The 23,722-nt window shown below is 38.9% G+C and overlaps 1 protein-coding gene and 1 long non-coding RNA gene across 2 annotated transcripts in view; one reads left to right on the plus strand and one right to left on the minus strand.

Moving 5' to 3' along the window:
• The window catches only part of pth2ra (parathyroid hormone 2 receptor a), a 47,857-nt gene that overhangs the window by 13,702 nt on the left and 10,433 nt on the right, over positions 1 to 23,722 (minus strand). Inside the window, 7 exon segments of the mRNA XM_037790971.1 lie at positions 3,912 to 3,972; positions 7,276 to 7,429; positions 11,299 to 11,482; positions 18,027 to 18,124; positions 20,603 to 20,724; positions 21,093 to 21,203; positions 23,189 to 23,294. Coding sequence (XP_037646899.1) covers positions 3,912 to 3,972; positions 7,276 to 7,429; positions 11,299 to 11,482; positions 18,027 to 18,124; positions 20,603 to 20,724; positions 21,093 to 21,203; positions 23,189 to 23,294 — 836 coding nt within the window.
• LOC119500926 lies at positions 20,361 to 23,323 on the plus strand. Its single transcript, XR_005209727.1, has 4 exons — positions 20,361 to 20,542; positions 20,620 to 20,713; positions 21,107 to 21,223; positions 23,186 to 23,323. It is a non-coding gene; the product is annotated as an uncharacterized LOC119500926 (long non-coding RNA).

Raw genomic sequence — 23,722 nt, forward strand, 5'->3', positions numbered from 1 at the left:
TTCAATCCAAGTTGTTATGTTGATCATTTTCCATTATAGATGTTTCATCTTCTTTCACTTTCCATTCTAAATTGAACTTTTTTTCATACCGCATAGTGTTTTCATTTCAGTTTCATGACATAACTTCCCAATCATGGGCAATCATGAGATTAATTGGAATTCAATATTTGAATCAATGAACAGCCCCTAATGACCCACATCTATAGTGCTTATAGCGACCGATAACGCCTATGTAATGGCCTGATAACAGTCGAATTGGGTGCAGCAACAGGCAGAGACTCCTTCAATTAAAGTTAGATGTCATACTGGAGGTGTGAAGGACTTTAGCCTGGCATTCTCTCCATATGTGAACCATCAAAAGGAAAATGTGCATCATAACACAAACATATAGCTTCCCACATTGCGGCTGTTCCAGAGGATTATGCAAACATGATTATGCACTTGTATCCCAAACATTGAGCAGATATCAAGCCAACCAGAGTATGTGCTTTGCATGATACACAAACATATTCTGTAGAAACATATTCTCATTGTAATGAATGTGGGGGAAATGGCCTGAAAGTAGATTTGCATGCATTACACGCAGAAACGTCCTGAACGTTCATTGGGATTAGAAGAGTGAATCCATGTCAGCTTTAAAAACTTCACCAATTCACCTACTGAAATAGTAGCCTAAATAACACTGAACAAAATGTGTGATCCATTCATTCACTACAGTACAAAGCTGACTGTAGTAAATCAATGTATTGACTTGAAAAATAGCAACCACTGTACAATGTAATGCAGTCCAATACATCAGCACTAACCATGGCCTCAACAATTACCACTTATGTCAACTCCTCTCTGACACCGTGTCAGTAATATCAGTAGAACGCAAATTAATCGCACATTTTTTATCTGTACAAAATGTACCTTAAAGGGAGAATTGTCAAGTATTTAATACTCTTGTCAACATGGGAGTGGAAAAATATGCTTGCTTTATGCAAAAGTGTGTATATATTTATTATTGGAAATCAATTAACAACACAAAACAATGACAAATATTGTCCAGAAACCCTCACAGGTACTGCATTTAGCATAAAATATGCTCAAATCATGGTAAAGTCAAGCCCAACAGCTGTCAGTGTGCTGACTTGACTATGACTTGCCCCAAAACTGCATGTGATTATCATAAAGTGGGCTTGTCTGTAAAGGGGAGACTCGTGGGTACCCATAGGACCCATTTACATTCACATAACTTTAAGTCAGAGGTCAAGGGACCCTTTTGAAAATGGCCATGCTAGTATTTCTTCGCCAAAATAAAGCGCAACTTTGGAGTATTATTTAACCTCCTTTGTGAGCCGGTATGACATGGTTGATACCAATGGTTTCTTTAGTTTTTGTAGTTTCATATGATACCAGTATCTTCACTCTCGCCTTAAAACTGAGCCCCCTACATCCTCCGAAAAATTGATTGCGTTACTGCGTTAAAGAAGTGCATTAACAGGTAGGCTCTACTAAATCTATGTATGTGCCTAATAAATCCTCCCAAAATTGAAGAATATGCAGATATTTTTTAACAGGAAGCAATAATTCATACTCAACATCTTACGACTTAGCCCAAAGCAGCTTGTCCAACCCAAAACAGTTCTCAAACTGTTTAAATTGTATGCTGTCATTTCTCATATCTATTCAGCTGCCCTTCAACAACTCTTGCTTCAATAGTGTGGCCCGTGTACAGAATCAGTATGAGAGGCCTTTTTCAATCTTTGAACAGGAGTGAACCAAATAATGAATGCAATCATCAGTTACTGAGAGGCAGAGGAAGGTCATATTTGGCAGGAAATACCATTACATCAGAATTTATGAAAATCAACACTCAACTCGAAACCGCTGATGATTTTCCTGTGAATAGATGATGAAAGCGGACCAGTGCAATCCAACAAATGCAGTACAAATTAAACTATAGTAGATTGTCTTGTAAAACCTCTGGACTGCTCCTATAATTTGATCTTTTGTGTTTCTGAAATGCACTTCATGACCAAAAGTTTGTTTACATTTTTCATCGTTTGGTTTAAGCCCCTAGGTTCCAATTAAGGGAAATCTTAATGGTACAGCATACAATGAAACTTAAGTCAACCGGCTGTGGTAACGGTTTGGGAAATGTCCCTTCCTGTTTCAGCATGCAGGCATGTGATTGGAAAAGGTCCAAAAAGCAGTAAATATACGGAGCATTCCGCATCCACCTATGCCCCGCACAAAATACAACCACGCCCTGGTCCTATACCACCCTCTTATATTGCTTTTTGTTGGTGGAACCTGCAATTCTATCTCTGTAGCACCACACATAGGGCTCAATATTAAAGGGATAATTCTAGTGTTTTGAAGTGGGGTTGTAAGTACCTCAACTTATCCATAGTCAGTGTACTGTACAGTAGACGGCACTCAGCACACCCCCAGTTTGGAGAAACAGACAGGAGTACCGACACAGGAGCAAAGCAATGTACTGTACTATATTTAGAATATTTTCACAGCTTTATCTTGCCGTCAGACAGCCCTTTCTGACGGGGAACTGAACTGAAAGTGAAACGTATGCTCTCTTCAAAGCAGGAAGACCACGCTAACAAAAACAGTATGATTCACTATCAGTTCAGTTCCCTGTCGGAAAATATTCTAAATATAGCGCATCGCATACATCAAGTGTATATATACACTTAAACTTATATTGATTTCTTAGGTGAGCCTTTCTTTTAGGTGGCTAAAATACGTTTTTCTGCCATCCCTGTCCACAACAGTATATTACTTTGGTTCTGTGCTGGTACTCCTGTCTGTTTCTCTTAACCGGGGGCGTGCCGACTGTCATGAGTACCCAAAACAACCCCACTTCAAAACACATGAACTATCCAAAAAGCTTTTTCATAATTGTGAAGGGTCACTTGAGAGGTTTTCCACTTAAAACTATGCAATTTCACATTATTTTTGGACCATTATTATTACCATAGATAACGCCCGAAAGACAAAACTTGCTATAGTTAAATAAGGATTTAATTATTTACACATATCACAGCCTTCGTGTGAATATTTAATTCTTCTGGCAATGTTTCCCCTGAAAAAAATCCTATTCTGTAATACAAAAGAGCAGATTCAGAAAACTTTTAATTAATGTGTAAATTTAAAAAAAAAGTAATGACAAAAAGATAGATGATATGCTTTTAAAAGCATTGCTGCAAATACAGAAATTAATTGCCTGAAAAATCTTGAAGGCCGAATGCATAGCACTGTGAAACAGTCGGGAGTTGAACCGCTGACATTGCAGTATGTGGTCATTTGCTCTCACCACTCTGAATGTGTTTGTTTTTCAGTGTGGAAGAACGAGACATGGCTTCACAGCACCCCCTGACCTCAAACCCATACAACGCCTTTGAGAAAGCCGACTGTGAGCTGACCACACAATGAGAATGGGAGAAAATCCCTGCAGGCAGGCTCCAAAAGCAAGTGGGAAGCCTTCTCAGAAGAGTAGAGGCTATTAAAGCAGCACAATAATGTCCATTGTTTTAGGGTGAGATGTTTAACAATCACTTATAGGTGTTATGTTCAACGTCTCCATACTTTTTTTTTTATGTCTGGATACCTTTTGGCCATAAAGTGTACCTGATATGACGACTTTTAAATGAGCTCTTCTAACAAAAATCTATTCATGGTTCTTTTGCATATTAAATCATGCATATTTAATTAGATTTCACTGATGATTCAAATGTCAGCACAATTAAGCGATAATTATCCCGAAATTCTCTTTGTGTCTCTTGTCATGTTTCTATTCAAGCTCATGCTTCAGACTCGTTGACCTTTTTATAAATCTTAAGTCTATTGTAATTGTTTTTGGTGTAAAAGCAGACCTGCGTTCAGACACAGTATGACTTCCTCTCTCTCACCTTGCATCTGCTAGCGTTGCCCTGACAATCGCCCACACTGCCACAAAAACAGCTGGAACACCTGAAATCAACAAACAGAAAAACAAACAGTGAGCTGAGCTGAGCTGTCTCGATGATTTGCTCGCAGGTCCTCAAAAAACCTACCGTGCACTGTAAAAAACAAAGCATAAGCAATTTTAGGGATAAGCATTCAAATGTTATTAGATAGAATTGCACCAGCAAAGTATAAAATACTTTTTTGTGTGTGTGTGTGTGTGTGTGTCTTTTTACCCTTTGTTTTGTTTTTGTTTATTCATTTATTTCCTGTCTACCTTAGTTATATGTCACCATGGTGGCTCACACCTTGGAAAAGAAAGTTATATTTAAAAAAAAAAGGTTATAACAATCTTGTGGAGGGGAAAAGAGAGATTTTAAGTTTAATAATTCAGCAATTACAAGTGAGAGAATTAGTTTTTTTCTCTAAGATCATCAACATTAACATACAAAATGCACAAAACAAACCAACCCTCTGAATCAACAGGGAGTCCTGCTGTTTTTACTTCTTTTGGGTAGCTAGTTGAATTGCAAATTTCCCATTATTTGGCTATAATAATTTACTGTACATCACCTACTAGGGAATGTGATAGATAATGTATGAGAAATGACTTATGTGGCCTCATGAATACATTACACAATCTTAAGCAGAATTCATTTGGATTGTGATTATGGTTGTTGAGGCCGACCTCGTCCCTCTATCATCCCACCGGATGAGCTCCTCATCTGAATATGTCAGCTTCGTTATGCTCACCACGGTCAATCAGTGGAACTTGAACTGCATGATAATTGATATTATACCAGATAGACACGTTTTAAATGAATGCTGCATCTTATCTGTAGCTATAACTGAAAAAAAAGAATATGTAGAAAAAGGAGAGAGAGGCAGAGAGCCTATGGGAGTGTGAGAGTAGAGGAAACTGCAGGGATGCATAATGTTACGCTGATAACTGAGCAGAGTACTGGAACAGCATGGGGTTTTATTATCTGTTCAAGGGGCACTTGATGGAAAATAAGAGCAGTTTTCATCTATTTTACCAGCTAGTCTGAGGATTGGGTTTGACAGCATTGATTTTTCTAACCTTTGGGCTTCTGCCATCCACGTTAACATAAACAGATAATTCCTTTAGGCAAGATGTTCGAATTATTAAACAGTAAGAAAGAAGTTTGCAAAGGACAGCTATTGAACACGTCCATAGGGTAGCTACATTCATATTGTCAGTGTTTATTAATTAAGGTGAGTTGCTATTTCTGTGAAATCTATCAGACATGTCTTCTCAGCATATATATGTCTTCTTTTCACCAGCGAGGAAATGATTCGCCTCTTATTTCCAGAGGAATTCACACTTTCAGTTCAAATTAGCACAACATATGTGCTGCAAAAATAAGCTGGTTCTTAGGTCTCCGGGGAGAAAATTAAGGGGTGGATGCATAATTTGACAGAGCTGTGTTTTTTTGACCTGTCGAGAAATCCATCTCATCTTGGGAGTGTCTCATGCATGTGAAAAAGGAGATGATGACACAAAGCAGTACCCCCCCGTGGAGTTGTATACCACTCTTAGCGCCATGGAGCAATGTTTTTATGTCACACCATACCTATTTCACTCTTTATATTCTACATTTATAACTATTAAAAACACAACATCAATTAGAAAGCAGCGATCTGTTAGCTTGTGCTATTAAGAATTTAATTGTTTTTTTCAACATTTTGTTGTCGTCACTCACGGGTGTTTGTATTATCGTGTCACTGTGTGTGTGGTTTTAAATCCGGAGGGAAGGCTGCTGTTGCAGAGCGGTGTGTGTGTGTGTTTGTGTGTTTAAGACATTGAATAAATTGAGGCAATAAATCACCTACTCACAAGTCACAGAATCAGCTCTCTATCTGTGTTCCCCCTTTAGGTAAACTCAACCCCACTGATCTTTAGCATATAGATATAAAAACAAAATCAGTATTCTGGTCAAGAATACTTGTTATGTTAGACTATACCAACAATAGCACAAAAAGTCTCAAATATTTTAGCCATAAAAACCCAGATATTGAGTCTAATGAACGGGACGCAGCCTCTGTAAGGAAATTGGATAATGCTTCTAAAATGAGCTTACCTGTTTTCCAATCATCACACAGTGGTAGACTTAACACAGAAGCATTAGCATTAAAGTAGGCAATAGCCCTAAAAGAACATTAACATAATCTCGACTTAATGTTAGCAGTGTTTAAAATAACATAAAAGGAAATCCCGCTAAGCTACTTAACTGTAAAGCATAAATTATGCCAGCTGTGCATCATTTACTGTCTTTAATCATTTTTCATTCTCGGTTCTTCTCTCTGTCATTACAAGCTTACAAGCGGGTTTTCTCAAATCTAAATACTGCACAGTATAACACTAAATTGATTGGTGTTATTGGGATATAATCAAACAAAAACCTGAAGAGCCATTTACATTTTGACTGGTGGTACCACAGTTTTGCACTCTGCAGCTACTGCAGATTCACAAGCGCGTCAGAGAACTACGGCAGCCCTCAGGTAACGTAAAAATGCAAAAAGCTGGCGGTATGTAGATATGAAGGGCTCACTCTATGCTAACAAAAACACAAATATTCTTAGTTTCAGGTGATTATACACTAATGAAAATATAGTTATGATTATTTTTTTCCATTTCTGCTAATAGATCCCCCTAAACTGTTATTTTAAGGATTATAACTTTAACATTAACACGTTTCTTTGCGATATGAACCTGCTAATTTGTTGACAAAAACATAACTGTGATCAAATGATGCTGATGCTGTTCAGTGTGACATTTGTATTGGAAAATGACATCTTTAAGATGCTCAAACTGCACTGTTCCATTAACAAAAGTTTCCGATGGGGGTGGGGGGTAAAAACCTTTCATCTACTTGTCTTGAAATAGTACCAGTAGTTCTGTTGACTTAATAATTACATTTGCTCTGTTTGAGTTATAAAACTCTGATGCCCGGGTAATAGATTTTCTTCCAAAATGCAAGTGAAGCACTTTGTAGAGTAATTTCTCCTAAATATGCAACAAACATGAGCAGACAATATTAATGACCACGGGGGAATTATATATGAGGGTGACAAAACTGTTTTTCCTTCCAATGTGGTTTGGTGCACTGCACAGAGAATATTAATTCATTGTATTGTCTGTTTATTGCTGATAAGGCAATCGTGACTGTATTGTACGTGTGTGCTCGGTATTACCTAAAGCTTTCAGCATCACCTACGTCGTTGCTGAAGTGCTTGGAGGATTGTTTAGTTGCACCATCTCAAAGGTGTTATGTGCGATATGAAATTTGAGTATTTTTTTCTGCTTACCCCATCCGATAAAGGTGAAGCCCCAGAGGTATTTGGAGTCCGATCGGAAGGCCATGAAGATAAGACTGTGGAGGTAGAGGCCTTCTACAAGGATCCAGTAGTAGTTGGTCGCCAGAAAATAGATGAAGAGCAGCACTGTCACCTTGCAGCCAATCTGATAACGACACATTAACACTTTTATCACACCCTATTTGTACCTGCGGATTCATGTTCCTAACTGTTGACACATTATTGTGTTCACAGTACAAACTATTCTTACACCACAAGGTGCCCCTATAGAGGAGATGATTTTAGCACCCTGTTGTATGATTTGCACAACAATGAGGAAAAGTACACAGCAGTGAAACTGTAGTTCAACTTAATTTTACTAACTCTAATCACTATAATTATTTAACTATAATTAATAATGATGACAAATTATATTTTATGTTTGGGAGCACAATCATGATAATAAATGAATATATTTATCTGCATTTCCTCTTACAATGTCTGTATCATCCACAACTAACACATATGAGGAATTCACAGAAAGAATGCATGAACACATAAAGTACCAAAGATACATTTTTAATGTGTATGCAAGGCATTCATGTGCAAAGCTGTAACGTAAGCAAATTTTACGCTTCAGTTTGCCTTAGTTTAGATTTCATAATCAGTATAATCCATAAAGCAAGCATGACCAAGTATATTGATTTCCAGAGGCTGTGGGGATGTGGGTTTAGGACATGCACTTGAGAGAACGCAGATAATAAAACGGTTACTGTCTGCACACGGTGAATGCAAGACTAGCTAGTAACGTGAGAGCTAGTGACATGAAGTAACTCCATGCTTGCTGCTCACTGCTCACTTAGCAGTCCCTTAAAATGATGCACTCCAAAGTATAAATAGTTATGAATACCTAAATATTAGGGTTGTCAATCGATTAAAATAGTTAATTTTTTAATCTGTTCAAAATGTACCTTAAAAGGAGATTTGACAAGTATCTAATACTCTTATCAACATGAGAGTGGGGATAATATGCTTGCTTTATGCAAATGTATGTATATTTTTATTATTATAAATCAATTAACAACACAAAACAATGACAAATATTGTCCAGAAACCCTCACAGGTACTGCATTTAGCATAAAAAAATATGCTCAAATCATAACATGGCAAACTGCAGCCCAACAGGCAACAACAGCTGTCAGTGAGTCAGTGTGCTGACTTGACTATGACTTGCCCCAAACTGCATGTGATTATCATAAAGTGGGCACGCCTGTAAAGGGGAGACTTGTGGGTACCCATAGAACCCATTTACATTCACATATCTTGAGGTCAGAGGTCAAGGGACCCCTTTGAAAATGACCATGCCAGTTTTTCCTCACCAAAATTTAGCGCAAAGTTTGGAGCGTTATTTAGCCTCTTTCTCGACAAGCTAGTATGACATTGTTCAATCGCAAGTTGTGTTAATGCATTAAAGAAATAAGTGCCGTTAAAACAAATTTGCATTAGCGTGTTATTAGCGTGTTAACTTTGACAGCCCTACTAAATATATATTTGTATTATGTCACCTAACTGCAAAAAAAAATGAAACGTATTTATCTCACTTCATTTAAATCTTTCAGTTGTTTTCAGTGCCATCTTATGAAAGATTTTCACAGACAGGGATAACACTATTTTGTAATTTGCACTGAACCATGATTGAGTGCAAATTAAAATAATTGCTCTCACTTTCAGGTTTGCAAACTTTACCTGACACAATTATTGATGACACAATTCTACTGAATGAAACAAGCAGTCCTTAGATGAACTAAACAAATACCACTCATTCAAAAGCAACATTTCGATCCCTCCTAAAGCTGAAGTGGGAAATGGGAGAGCTATTCCACATTCTCAGTCAGACTCAGATGATTGGAGCTGAGTTACCTGTTAAATTAGTTGTTGAATGAAATCAAACAAAAGGACAACATTTTAGAAACTGACTATTAACATTATCTGTTATTTTCGATCACAAAAGTCTTCCGGGAAAAAATTGGTTGTGGAGGTGCTCTGTCAGAACGAAACTGCTCCCTGCAGAGTTTTAATGATGAAAGAGTTTTCACTACAAAGCAGCCACAATTTTCTTTTCACTCTCTTTATGCAACCCTGCAGATGCCGAGCCATTAGATACTTCATTACACACGCTGTATGTGTCAGTGCATGATGGCAGAGGTGTGTTCCTTTCATCACTGGGATGAAATAAGAAAAAGTGAAATGTTATTTTGAGGCACAAAGTCCAACGCAACACATTCTCACTCCAAACTCTTCAAATACCACCGCTTGGTCAGTTGCCCCTTGACATCGGAGACCGACGCACAGGGTACCCCTCTTTCCTCACTTTTGGACGTGTCAGGGACAGTGTGTCAATACACACTCAATACATAAATAGTGTCCTTTCAAAATAAACTTCTGTCTTCACAGGAAGTTACGTTTAGGCAACACAACCGCTTAGTTAGGGTTTAGAAATGGTTGATGTTAACTTCACTGACTAACGACTCATGTGACTCGACGGTATTATCAGTCCCGCGTTTATTTTTAGTTCCACAGGGGACACGAACACCGGCCTCCTGGTTGACCCATCCACCAAACCCTCACACCCACCCTGAGGGGACTTTCATGCTATTAACACTACGTCATTTGCTCCGACTGTCGAATAACGCAGGTGGATTTCCATTGGAGTTAGTTGACATACTATCGCTAAAGAGTGCCTCTGTGTGTCGGTGTCCGATGCCGAGGGGCGTTGTGAAGTTGGGAGTGAGACCGGGTTGGTCCAATGAGGAAGGTTTCTTGAAATGCAGTCAACGTTTGCTTAAATTTGGAGCACACACCTGGTGTTTAGATTGTGATATATTGAGCCTTCTGTATCTTACATATATAAATTCGGAAAAAAAAGTTTGGAAATTTGTGTTTGGTGGATTATTTCTCTGTTGTTACAATGCTAATTGGCATTTTATTTTACATCGTTGGAAAGCCTGTTTCTTTACCTTCACAATGATGTCCAACTATGTAAAATATAATGCCAATTAGCATTGTAACAACAGAGAAATAATCCACCAAGCACAAATTCACAAACTTTTTTTTCCGAGTTTATCTTACATATAGAAATATCACTTCAACAACTTGTTACATGGATTAATGTATCATTAACCTGGTACACTATTTGATGGACTTGATGGAAAAAGCAACAAACAAAGGATAGAAAAATATTAAAAAAAAAAAAAAAAAGTGGTCTGGAAAATTAAAGAAAGAAATGACTGTACAACTATATTTTTTTCTTTCACATCAAGGTACATAGTAACCATATGCAATACAAGAATACAGCTAAGACTCTATTCTGTTTTTCTGACTCGTCTGATAACTAATTTTAGGGGCTAACAGCTACAATCAATCTAAAATGTTCTAAAGCAAGTTTCTTTAGTCAGAGCACGCAAAGCACTCACCACCTTACGAGGGTTGCCAACTTTGGTTGCCTGGCTGTGATGAGATTTTGATGACTTGACTGATTGCATATGTTCAAGAAAAAAGTTCTTCTAAAGTTTGAAAAATCTCATTATTATTGTGGATTACAGTCATTCTTAAAGTGATTTAAAAGTCAGGGTAAATTCTTTTTGTTCTTTGTGAACCACCTGGTTAGTCTTTATCGGTACTGTTACAACTTACCCCGCTGTAAACTGTGGAAGCAACAATACATTTGAATGCAAGGCACACAGTTTGAACAGAAGCAGAGCTAATCCAAGCAGAAGCAGGGGCTATTTGAGTGTGAGGACAGGGTTTTGAGGGAAAGCATTATAAAATGTGAACGTGAAATCAATAAGTCATGCTCTCAAATTGATTCAAAAGACCGAGCTCTTGAATAAAGATTGGAAAAAAAGCTCCATAAGCCTGAAAGCACGTCTTACGCCAGAAGCATGAAAGTTGGCAACCCTGACTCTACTCTTTATTCAGGTCTAACAGGCACTGACAGTAAGAAAAAAAGATTCAACAAGTAGAACTGGTACTTACATACTGAGACTTGTCCAGCGGTGCCATGCTAACTGTCTTTAAGTTGTCCAAGAGGGCAGAATCAAAGTCCTGCAGTCCAGCACTGGAATGGACGACTTTGTCCTTCACAAAGATGCTGACTCCCCGCAACATGAAGGAAACAAACAGGTGCATGTGGATGTAGTTTCTGGTGCAGTGGAGACGCCTGCCGTGAAAAAAAAATATGTTATAAATTAATAATTAAGAGCACAATGAGATGCAACTCAAACCACTAGACATTTGTGTAGATGGCTTATAAACAAGGTCACATGAACCTATTAATATTTCAGCTCATTTTGGCCTGAAGGTGATGCGTGTGCTCAGAATAAAAATGTTTCGCTGGAGGAACGAGTCCAAGGTTAGTCTTCAGGCACTGCTTAGCAGAGATGGAATAAAAGCCTTTAGTTGGGGCGCCTTGATGAGATGAGCCCTGATGGTATCACTCACCGTTCCAGCTGAAGGCTTCAATCACATCACCCCCCTTTTCCCCTGATTCTCTACTTCGACTACAACTATAGAGGTTTAAAAATATCAGTATTCAATTTTTCATTACCACGGGGGAAATATTGACACAACATTGAAGTCATAAAATATTAAATTTGTATTAAAAGATAAATAGCAGTGTGTGTGTGTGTGTGTGTTTGTCAACTCGCTATCGGGGAGAAGAGAGAGCAGAAATCTCATTTCAAATATGTATCCATACCTCAATATTTTTGACAACACTACAGCCAACCAGTTTTGTAAAAAATGCATAATCTTGCTTCAGTAAGCTGTGAATGCCTCACAAGCCTGACCTGCAAAAATCATCAGCTTATCAAGCACCGTGACATCGAGATAAAGTTTAAATCTCAGAGCCTCAAACTCTGTTTTTTTCTTCGGTTACATTTCTGCACTTGCACTGCTTTCACTGGCTCTCAAGCTGTCAGGGACTTTGTAACCCACTTCATGGCAGGTCTACAGGTTTAAGGGATCCACCATCACTGGACTCTGGCAGAAGCCAGCGCATCACCTCTCTATGCATCTCCCGCTTTCTGAGATGTGATGTGAAGTGTGGTTTATTGTTCTCAGTGACTGAAACTGTAGTGGAGGGTTGGCAGTTTCAGTTGACAGCTGAGCTGCTCCTCTGCAGTATATTTCCATTCTCATTAGCACTAGTGTTATTATTGTTGCTGCTCTTAATTACTGTAAAAAACTCTCTAGCTCCCATTCAATGAATAATGATGTCCCCATCTTCAATTGTTTCAAACTGGCTCTCAAGTATCTACTAATTATTTTCGAGAGCACTGAGTGGCAGCTATATTTGTGTCAAGTGCTGTAAATGTTTGCCTGTACCTTTCTAGCTCTTTCTACCTTTCTATTACGAGAGATATTGTTCTATATAATTAACTTTAAAGCATGTGTGCCCATACCATGGAAGCTCTTTTTTTGCTTATCTCGTTATGTTGCATAAGATATATCCTGGAAACCCCATAATGGCTCCACACTATAATAAGCTAAGTGTTGACTGTGGTTTGCTGAGGTTAGTGTATTGCAGCTAATTAAAGTGTCATATTGGGTGATGCACATTATTTACAGTGACAGTATATCTAAAGAGAGGCAATAGCAGAAAGTAGCCCAGTCTCAAAGCAAAGCATGTAATAGACCCGCCTTTCCACTGGAAGAAAGCGTGTCGGTGTCACTGTGAATATTACGCGCCTGCATGAAGGTGCAGTGTTTTGAAGTGACGGAAGTCTAACTTCAGAGCTAGTTATGTAGTATATAAAGTGAAAATAGCTACTTCTCACACCACTGGTAAGCGAATGGGGAGGTGGATGGGTCCAACAAACACACAACTTTCAAGCGGAGACCCGTGTTCGAGACCTGTGTTTTTGTTTTGCAATATACGTTAGTGACGTTTGTCACGTTTTTTCCGTACCGATGTTACGTTGTTCACATATATGTTTTACTTAGTTTACGTACTTAGTTTGAGCCCGACTATGACGTCTTCCCTAATCCTTAATGAGTGGCTTTGTTGCTACCTGCTAGTACTGCACGCAAATACAGGCAGTGTAATATTCACGCCTCGGCGAGGCAAAACGTGACACTGACACGCTGTTCTCTGGTGGACAGGCAGGTATATTATGCGCTTTGGTGTGATATCTTACTGCAGAGAGAGCAGAGAGAGCTGAGGGAGGCTGTGGAAGAGCCCAATTATAGATTCATAAAGTGTTTTATGATGTCAAACACAGAAGATATAAGACCTGGTTTTGTCAAAACGCATCTTGATGGCTGCAACTGATCCAGAAAATAAGCTCCGTTTGAAGTTTCCTATCTAAACATGCAGCTCTGATCACCTTCAGAACTTTCCTGTCTGAATAACTTAACTTTCTACTTCCATCTCTCCTAATCTAATACGGCAACCTCTTACTGTGAAAATGTTAGGATTCAAAACAGGAGACAGTCCCTTTTTACACTCGTACCCTCGACTCATTAACAGCGACACAGTGTTCACTATGATGGATTACCTTTATATGGAAGGTGGGAGAGATGCCGTAAAAAGAAATGGGCAACACTGTTCTACAAACTGGTTCAAGTGGACGGGGATTCCCAAAAGGTTTTGAAGTGCTGATGGGATGATTGTACAATTTCATAATACACCTGGAAATCCTAGCCGGTGGAATTACAAGATTAAAGACAATATAGAAGATCAATCTTTTCACTAAGAAGGCTGTTTGTGGTGCATGAAGAGAAATGCTCTTCTGTTTACTTCTCTCTTAGGTGCAAGTGGAGAGAGGTAATGCTTTCCTTTACATCAGTGCTTTTATTTTCCTCATCTCTAATTAGAAAATGAACATCATCTTTAGTCTTCTATCACACAATGGCTGTAAATTGATCTCTCATTATTTCTTTGTAATCCAGTTATGTACATAAAAAGTGGTTAAATCACAGGATTTGTGGAGAAACTGTACACAGCCTCACAAATTTAAAAAGTTAAAGGGGACATATTATGAAAAAAATACTATTCAGTGCTTGTGAACATACATTTGACTATCTGGAGTGCCTACCAACCCACTAACTGTGAAATAAGACAACCCAGTCTGTTATTTGTGGGTTACCTAGTAGGATGAGGCCATTGGACGATTATATCGGCTATTGGTGACTTGGCTGAGTACGTCGCCGGTTGTTGGTTTTGTGCGATTTTTGGGGCAATGTTTGTCATTTTAAATTGCTAATTTAATGTTCTGCCTCCGAAGAAGAATGGGAGACGCTGGTCTGCAGGCAGAGAGAAAGACAGCATGGGACAAAAACGTACAGAGCTGTCATATTTTCACATCTAACTCTGTGAAATAAGGATTTATTTCGATCAAACCAGAGTTGGCGATGGTTGGAAGATGCTTTTGTTGAGTTTTATTTTGAGTTTGAATGAAGTGTGTTTGAGAAGAACAGCTGATCTCACAGCTGAAACTACGGTGGGGGACGCACAAACACACCTATGTGAATATATTAGCAATCGTCGGTTGTTTGGCTGGCGGTGGCCAGTTGGAAAATCTAACATATTGCTCGGCCCTACAGCCTACATCAGAAAACATGTGATTCAACAAGCCATTCAGGTTTGGCTCCCCTTCCTATGTCACATTCAGGCTCATTGGAATATACCGCCCACAGCTTGAGAACTACCTTTGTAAAGTGTATTTTTCTCACAAGCAGAACAGACTGGGCTTTTTCAGGAGGGGGGCTTAAAGAAACAGGCGCTAAAGCGGAGCGTTTCAGACAGAGGGTGAATACAGGTCTATTCAAACAGACGGTATGAGAAAAATAATGTGTTTTTTGAACATTAAAGCATCTAATCATGTTCTTGTAGAAACCCAAAATACAAGTATGAACCTGAAAATGAGCGTGTTATGTTGTTAAATGAAATTAAATATTTAAATTAAAACAGATTTTAAATATTCAAGTCTTTAATGATACAGGCTATCTCTGTTCAAATCCTTTACGGAATCATTTTATTTGTACCCACGACTCTGGAAATGAAAGCAGTAAATTATTTTCCCTATCCTTATGGGCAGTTCTGAGCACTGTTTCTCCTTGGATGTTGCCTTTGTTGTATCTTGTCTATCCCAAGTTCATTAATTAACTGGTTAGACTTGACAGACTGGCGACATGTCGCCAGTGAAGTTTTAGGATTTAGCATAACATTAGAGAAAAACCTTTGTTCCACTTGATGCCAGACACGCAGCACATTCATCTGAAGGAACAAGTATTAGTAACTAAATTAATAAGTTCCAAGCAAATAAGGCAAATAAGGTCTTTGTGGTGCAGGACGTGGTACTATTATTTATTCATCAATTCGCCATTCATTAATTATTGTGGAGTTGGTTTAATTTTCCATCCATCCATCTTCAACCGCTTATCCGGGATCGGGTCGCGGGGGCAACAGCTCCAGCAGGGGACCCCAAACTTCCCTTTCCCGGGCCACATTAACCAGCTCTGACTGGGGGATTCCGAGGCGTTCCCAGGCCAGAGTAGAGATATAATCTCTCCACCTAGTCCTGGGTCTTCCCCGTGGTCTCCTCCCAGCTGGTCGTGCCTGGAACACCTCCCAAGGAAGGCGCCCAGGAGGCATCCGTGCTAGATGCCCGAACCACCTCAACTGGCTCCTTTCGACGCAAAGGAGCAAGGACTCTACTCCGAGTCCCTCACGGATGACTGAGCTTCTTACCCTATCTCTAAGGGAGACGCCAGCCACCCTCCTGAGGAAACCCATTTCGGCCGCTTGCACCCGCGACCTCGTTCTTTCGGTCATGGTTTAATTTTGTGCATTTAAAAAAGAAGTCATTTGTTTCCATCAAATCTCAAACAGACAACTAACTACTCTGACATTTGATGTGCTGAGTGTCACCTCTGAAACTGCTGATGACATTGTTTAGTTAATTTACTTTAATGTTCTCAATCAATCAAATATTTAATCAAGACTATATAAATATATATATATATATATATATATAATATATTGCATATTGTATTGATACATACAATAGATGTATCTGTGCATTGCATAATTGAAACCCTATAACCAGCCAAGAATGTCACGATTGGTCTTTTCCCAAACCTCTGTGTTCAATGAAAACTTGTTTTAACATCCAGTGTCAACTTTATGTAAGTTAAAGTTAATTAAAAAGGGAGCATTTATTGAAAGTCAGTGACAGAACTCAAACTGCATACCCTTACTTATCCATTTCCTGCATTCGCATTGAAAGTTGGAATTAGGACGTAAATCCTATAGGGAAATTGGGCTGCATAATTGTTGCTCAGTATTTCAGTGAACTCTTCTATTAGACTTGAATTTCTTTGTCGAGTGTGCTCTCTCCTCCCGCCCACACTATGTGTCTCTTTCGCTCTTAAAACTATGTCACCTCCACAGCACTTTCCCCCGTGCATTTACTGTTGCCGAGGATGGGTTTTCATTGTAGTTAATGGAAAGCCTGGTGCATTGCATACCGGCGCTAAAGGGTGCCTTGTGCGGTGCTAATCAAACGCCAACGGCCGTGACAATCAGGGACAACAAGGAGCTGGCTTACAGGGAGAAGGTGGAAGAACTAGTGGACTGGTGCAATACCAACAATCCGTCCCTGAATGTCAACAAAATGAAAGAGATCATCGTTGACTTCAGAAGGAACCGACCAGATCATCACTCCACTCTACATCAACGGCACCAGTGTGGAGTCGGTTACAAGCACTAAGTTCCTCGGGGTGCACATCGCAGACAACCTGACCTGGATCCTAAACTCCTCATCTCCAGCCATGAGAGCCCAGCAGCGCTTTCACTCCCTGCGACTGATGAGCACATCAATCTCCCCCTCCCTTCCTCACTGCATTCTATAGAGGCACCATACAATGTACTGACCACCTGCATCTCTATGTGGTATGGAAACTGCAATGCCTCAGACCGGAATAGCCTGCAGAGAGCTGAGAAAATTACCCAGACTTCACTCCCATCCATTCAGGATATAGCACACACACGCTAACCAAGATCACAGCAAGAGGTACTGTGGCAAACGGTGCAGAACTACCAGGTTCTGCAAAAGCTTCTTCTTACAAATGACACGCCAAAAGCAAGAAAAGTGTTTTCACTGCACGCTAAATGCCTTGCGCATTATCCTATCATTCATACGCCTTTTCGTGCAAACGGGCTGCACACACACTCAGACTGTGTCGGTCTAGTAACTACCAAGATGTGCAATTTTCATCTAATATGTGTGATTCTATTCTATTTTTACTCTGTCAGTTTTGTCATGTGTGCAATATACTCATGGTTTGTATACAGTATGTTTACATAATTTACTTATTAGTATATTTGTACTCTTTTTAGCATTTTGTATTACATTTCTGAGTCAGATGCAATGTAATTTCATTCTGATGTGCACCTTTGAATAGTATGAATGACAGTAAAGATAATCCTGAATTGAATATTGACAGTGAGGACATTAATATACAAGCTGAAAAGAGGATGAAGGTGTCACAATGAATATTAAAATCCCTGGGGGTCTAGAGACTTTTCAAAACCCATTGGACAGTTGAAAAGTGCATTTAGTTGCCAGGCATTAAACCTTGCTGTAGTGTTGTAGTCACTACAATGGAGACTTTTCAGGATACAAGTTAGAATGTGAAGACACCTCCTGTAGTTAATCCTGTAGTGTGTAGACAACACACCATAGAAAATCATTTCTTACCTGAAATAGCCAATGATGAATATGGCCACCAGCAGGGAGCTGAAGGACACAGCGTAGCCGATGGTATACATGACATAGAGCCGCTCAAAGAAGTCTCGCTGTGAACATACAGAGAAATATCCGCTATTCAGTCCACTCTTCAAGATGAAATGGAGTCGCAGAAGAAACACATACTGTACATGACTCACAGTTGCTGGGATTGCAACCCGATCTCATGGGAAGGCGTATAGATAGCACAACATAACAATACAAGGACATTCCACGTGTCATGAGAACGCATTTTAGCCTTTTCCGTGTAATTTATACGCATATTTTTGCCTGTCATTTATATGCCACACAACAAAACTACGATAACATCTGCAGTTAGGTTTAGGAAACAAAACCACTTAGTTAGGTTTAGGAAAAACGTCATTGTTGGGCTTAAAATCAGTACATAAACTAGGTAAAATAAGTACGGAAAACACATTACAAACATCATTAAAAAACATGTGACAAACTTACAAAATAAAACACCAGTCTCAAACACCGGTCTCCTGGTTGAAGGTCCTGTGTTTGTTGAATCCGTCCACCTTCCCACCGATCATAAGCGGCCTTTCTGACTCTTTATTCTACATCACTATCTCTGACTGTATCATATTTATGGATGCAGATGTGTTTACATTGCAGCTAGTACAGACTACATGGCGTACAAATGACCAAAACCAAGAATTCTTATTGCACACTTTTGCCTTTCGCATTATCATGTTATTCATATTTTGTGCGACCGGGTTGGGGATTAACAGGATGCTGCAATGACAAGAAAACCAGGGGTGTGATTATTTTGTATTTGCACTCTGACAGGAGAAGATGAAGAATATTAAATCTGAAACTGATGCTAATGCTACTATGTAGCTCCCACATGTCATATTAAAGAATGGATTAGTAACTCATTCCCAGAGCTCTTACTAAGTCCGTATCAAGTTAATTAAAACAGAAAAAAAGATTTAGATTTAAGATTTATAAGCATGTATGTTGTCAGTCTTAAATCCTTAATCCCTCAATGCTTACAAATTGGAGACAACATTAGGAGTTTAAACACGTTTGTCTGAAATCTAAGATAACGTCATCTTTTCAAGCTTTGGTTCGACTCAGAGGAGCCTGAAGATTTAGTTGATACCGTGAACAACAGATGGCTAGAGAAACCCTCCCTGGTAATATCTTTCCATTTTCACAGAGCAGATGATCGATAGGCCCTCAGGCAATATGGTTGCTTAGATGAATAGGTTGAACATCAAAAGGTCAGGTTGAATCAACTTAAAACTAGTGAACCTATATACAAATGCATTTTCAAAAGTAGTCAAGGAGTTTCATATTTTGTGAGCAAATAAAATACAGCAATCTTATAGGCAAATTTAAAGCCGCAGCAATGAATATTTTTAAAGTCTTAAATCAAGTCTGAAATCGGAGATTCAAATTTTCACGTCAACTGCACAACGGCTGAAATTCCACCTGTATGTGTCCAGTAATTCAGTGAGGGTTTATATGTAATTTATGTTTATGTGAATATTTATATACAGTTTGTATAGCCACGCGCTGTGTGTAGGGCACCAAGTGCCGGAGGAGCCACAAACGGCTCAATCAGAGAAGAGAAAAAAGAAGAAACTGCAGGATGACTCTTGTGGATCGCTTGCAGGTATGTTTAAGAATTAATTTATCATTAATTCATTCTTTCAAGCAGGTACTAGCCGTCGGGCAAACTGAGCAATCCCCGGTCACCAGTGGGCCGCTGCGTCCGTAGGTCGGTCGATTATATGTATTTATTTTTTATTTATACTGTTACCGCCTACAGCTAGATTTTATCTGCATAATTTTACGATCTGTTTGTAGCTTAGGCGACTGCACAGTGTGCTGCTTTATTCAGATTTAAAAAATGGGTTAGAATCAGAAAATTTAAAACAGTTTATTTAGTTTTTTTTATCAACTGCCTGCAAAGTGCTACACCAGAGGGAAAAAAGAGCACATTTCCTCAGAGCAACTGGGTTGTTGGTATCCTTGAGGATGCAAGATAAATGTTAGGTAATGAGAGATGATTACCAAGGAAATAAGAAAAAGCACAATCCTCTAACACAAGATTCTTTACTCTCTATATATATAATACTGTAGAGTTTGAACTCCTCTGGCCCAGAAAAAAGATTTCTAAAAAAGATTAGAAATAGCATGAAAAGGGACGTCCAATCTTCAAATGAACTGCTAACAAATCATCGACAAGCAGCCTGTGAGAAGGAATTAAAAGTGGACTTTCCTTCGTGTTAAGGGGTAATAGGCAACTGGCTACCGTTTCAGAGGATAAGAGCTGTTCATTTGTTGCCACCAACCAACATTGCACAAATTGTTCCAACATATGAAGCACACACGGTTGCCTAGCATCTGATTTCAGTTGTCAAATAACATGTTCTCTGACAGATTGTTCACAGGTAGCCTCCTCATTAACTCGCCTGAGAGTCCCGTGAGATTTACAGCTTTGACTATCTATCTATGTATGTATGTATGTATGTGGTTTAGCTAGTTAACCTAATGAGCTGCTGCCTCATACTTACTCTCCCTTCCTCATCAGTGGGCTGAAGGAAGCGCAGACACTCGGAGTAGTTGGTCCATGTTTTGTTCCAGTGGTCCACAAACACCCAGGAACCGTTGGCGTCGCACTTCCTGTAAGCATGCCCTGCAAACACACACTTTTACATGATTTGGGACATTTACAATACACACAAACCAAAAATGGTGATGATTACAGCATTTCATGCAGGTGGATCTTGTGGATTTAGCTCATTTGATCAGTCTAATGAAGTGAAATTTATACAAGCCTTGATATATTAAAGGACCTGTCTTCCCATGGTGAACCTACACAGGTCAATTTAATTATTTTGCCTAATTGCATCTCTATTCAGGACTGTGTGGGTGTGTACAGACAGTGCTTGACTGATATCTCCCCTGAATGTATCTTTATATCTAAAGTTACTTGTAATCTTCCAGTTTTCAGTGTTGGTGGTGGAACATCTGCGAAAAAACACATACAAATAAACTGTTAACCTTTGTGATTGAAGTCATAGATGTAAGACGGACAGGGAACACTGGTAACCAGCCCAGGGGAGCCGTGGGGCCAACAAATAAGACCGTCCCATTCTGGAGGGCACACCTCATCTACAGCGACAAGAGTACAAGTAAGAGGAGGTCAACATACACATCACATACTTTTCATCTGGTATCTGGTCTAGATAAGAAGCTTTTCTTTTGCTGTAAACCTGTATTGTTTTATTTTTTATTTGATCCATGCATTCACATTTGTACTGTGCCAACAGAGGCGAGCAGGTTGATGCTGCCGCTCGGTTGGCAATCAAATCATTATACATATATATATATATATATATATATAATTGTGAAAAACAATAGAAGTGATTATTTTTATGTGCATTTTTTTGGAAAATTGTTAATAATGACATTACTAATACTACTACTGATGCTACTATTATGGAGAGCAGGGGGCAACCGAACAGAGGTTGTCCATCCCACTCCTGTCCACATGAGATAAAGACTGCAATGCTCAATTTTGTTGGTTGTCAACAGAGAAGATTTAACAATGATTCTATTATTCTTTCTTTAAAATTACCTGCAAGAGAATATAAATATTAGCATCTGTTACTCTGTTAAATTCCATGTTGATTTTAAATAATTTGATTTTGCATTTTCATCTTTGTCAGACTTATAAACCACAGGGTCTGAAAGCAGAGAAGAAGGATTTTCACAGTTTAAAAATCTCCAAATCAAAACTAAGGAGATTGTAATAGTCTTGACTAGAAAAAAAAAATGTCTCTGGTGTGAATCTCCCTGAAATATCATTAAACCTTCCGAGAACCCAATTTTCTCTTAAATTAGCTCTGTAGACTTTAGATGAATGCTCACAACACTTTATAGGATACCAGGAAGTTAAGATGAATTTTTAGAAACTATTCTTGGTCTTTAAATCAATTGAGCACCTGCAACATGTTTGAAAGATAATGAAATGGCTTCATTATTTAGATAGTGAATGAAAAATATCAGTCGTATATTAAAAATCATCTTATCTTGTTATTATTCTCTGCAATGAGTATTCTCCCATCATATCTTAATAATAGATTGCATGTACTGAATCTTGGCTCAGTGGATTTTATTGTGCAGTATGGTTAAAAAATCAAAAAACATTAGTCTTGTGAGAAATGAGAGAGCCACTTATGGACATTGAAATGGACGCCCACAAAATAAATGTGAACCTCTGCTGACTAATCTACTCCATACTAAACACAAAAATACTCAACACAGTCACATAATTCAAAATTCACCACTGAACGTCCTTTCAAGAATATATAAATCAGTCCAAAAAGCTACATTTGAGAGTAGTAATTGGTCGGCTTCTGACCACGACTATGAGTATTTCATGCTGCGTCGTTTATGACAGTTGAGTTAAAAACAGTTTCAAGCTCTCAGTGGTTTTGTTAGGAAGTAACTGCAGCTTTGATGCAAAAGTTCCCCAATATAAAATGTTCATCAGGCCACATCGCACGTCCTTAGTTGACCATCTCCTAAACCTCTCTAGAAACTGTCCAATGATAGCTTAGTGATCTGAACAAGGCAGGGAAGGACTGATAAGCTTTGGATTTAAGCTGTGTGTGCAAATATTTTGGTTTTGGTCTGAGATGCAACATCTAGTGGTTCTGAATGTCGTATATAGAACCTTTAACAATCAAATCATTGGATTATCTAAAAAATTATGAAATGGGAGCAGCTAAACGGAGTGTGTACATTAAAACGTAGTGATGGAGAGCAGGACAGGACTGGACGGAGGTTTAACCAGCTGAGGCCGTCTCCTTGACACACATTAGCTGCCATCAACAGTTTGTTTTGTTTGCTGAACTAAAGTGGAACAAGAAAAGATTGGATGCCAATAGCATAGAAGTTCTATGGTCACTTCCCTGAGCTCCTGGCCGGATATGACAGACAGTTAGAAGAGCAGCAGAGCCGCACCGCAATCACTGCCCCTAGAACATTCGTCCATCTACTTCTTTAACATGAAGAAAACTCAGAGTACCCCAAATAATTGCGTAATTGTGTAGCATTTTAAGAAAATGTGACTTTCTGTGCACGTTTAGTACCTGTGGAGCCTGGATCAATGTTGGAGAGATTCTGGTAGCACTGCAGTTTGATTTCATAAAGGATGTACATCTGTTCCTGTGCAGAGAGAGGACCATCAAACCCCATCTGTGGAGCACAATAAAAGAAGATCAAATCGGTCACCTTGCATCTACAGTATCTCTGTGTAAATTACATTCTCTGCTTTTGGCTTTTCAATAACATTTGGGACATTTTGCTGGCTAAAGCCCCATCCAATTGTCTGTTCACACAAGCCTTTATTCTACTAACAATCTTTTCAAACTACCATCAAGCCAAAGACATTTTTTGGGCTTTTACTGTAACTTTTGAATGCTGTCATATATTGATCAACAGTTTTTTGATTCGAGCTCTCCTGACTTCAGTTAAGTGTTATTGCTTTGCTTAGTGGTCTACTGGGTTTGAAAAATAGAAGAATAATGTCAAGAGTAAATGGAACTGCTATTTAAGGTTCAAAGAACCCAAGGGGCTGTGTCACTTGCAGGGCTGTCTTGATGTCATATGAGAGTTATTACTGT

This window comes from Sebastes umbrosus, chromosome 13, assembly GCF_015220745.1.
Source record: "Sebastes umbrosus isolate fSebUmb1 chromosome 13, fSebUmb1.pri, whole genome shotgun sequence".
Taxonomy (NCBI): Eukaryota; Metazoa; Chordata; class Actinopteri; order Perciformes; family Sebastidae; genus Sebastes; species Sebastes umbrosus.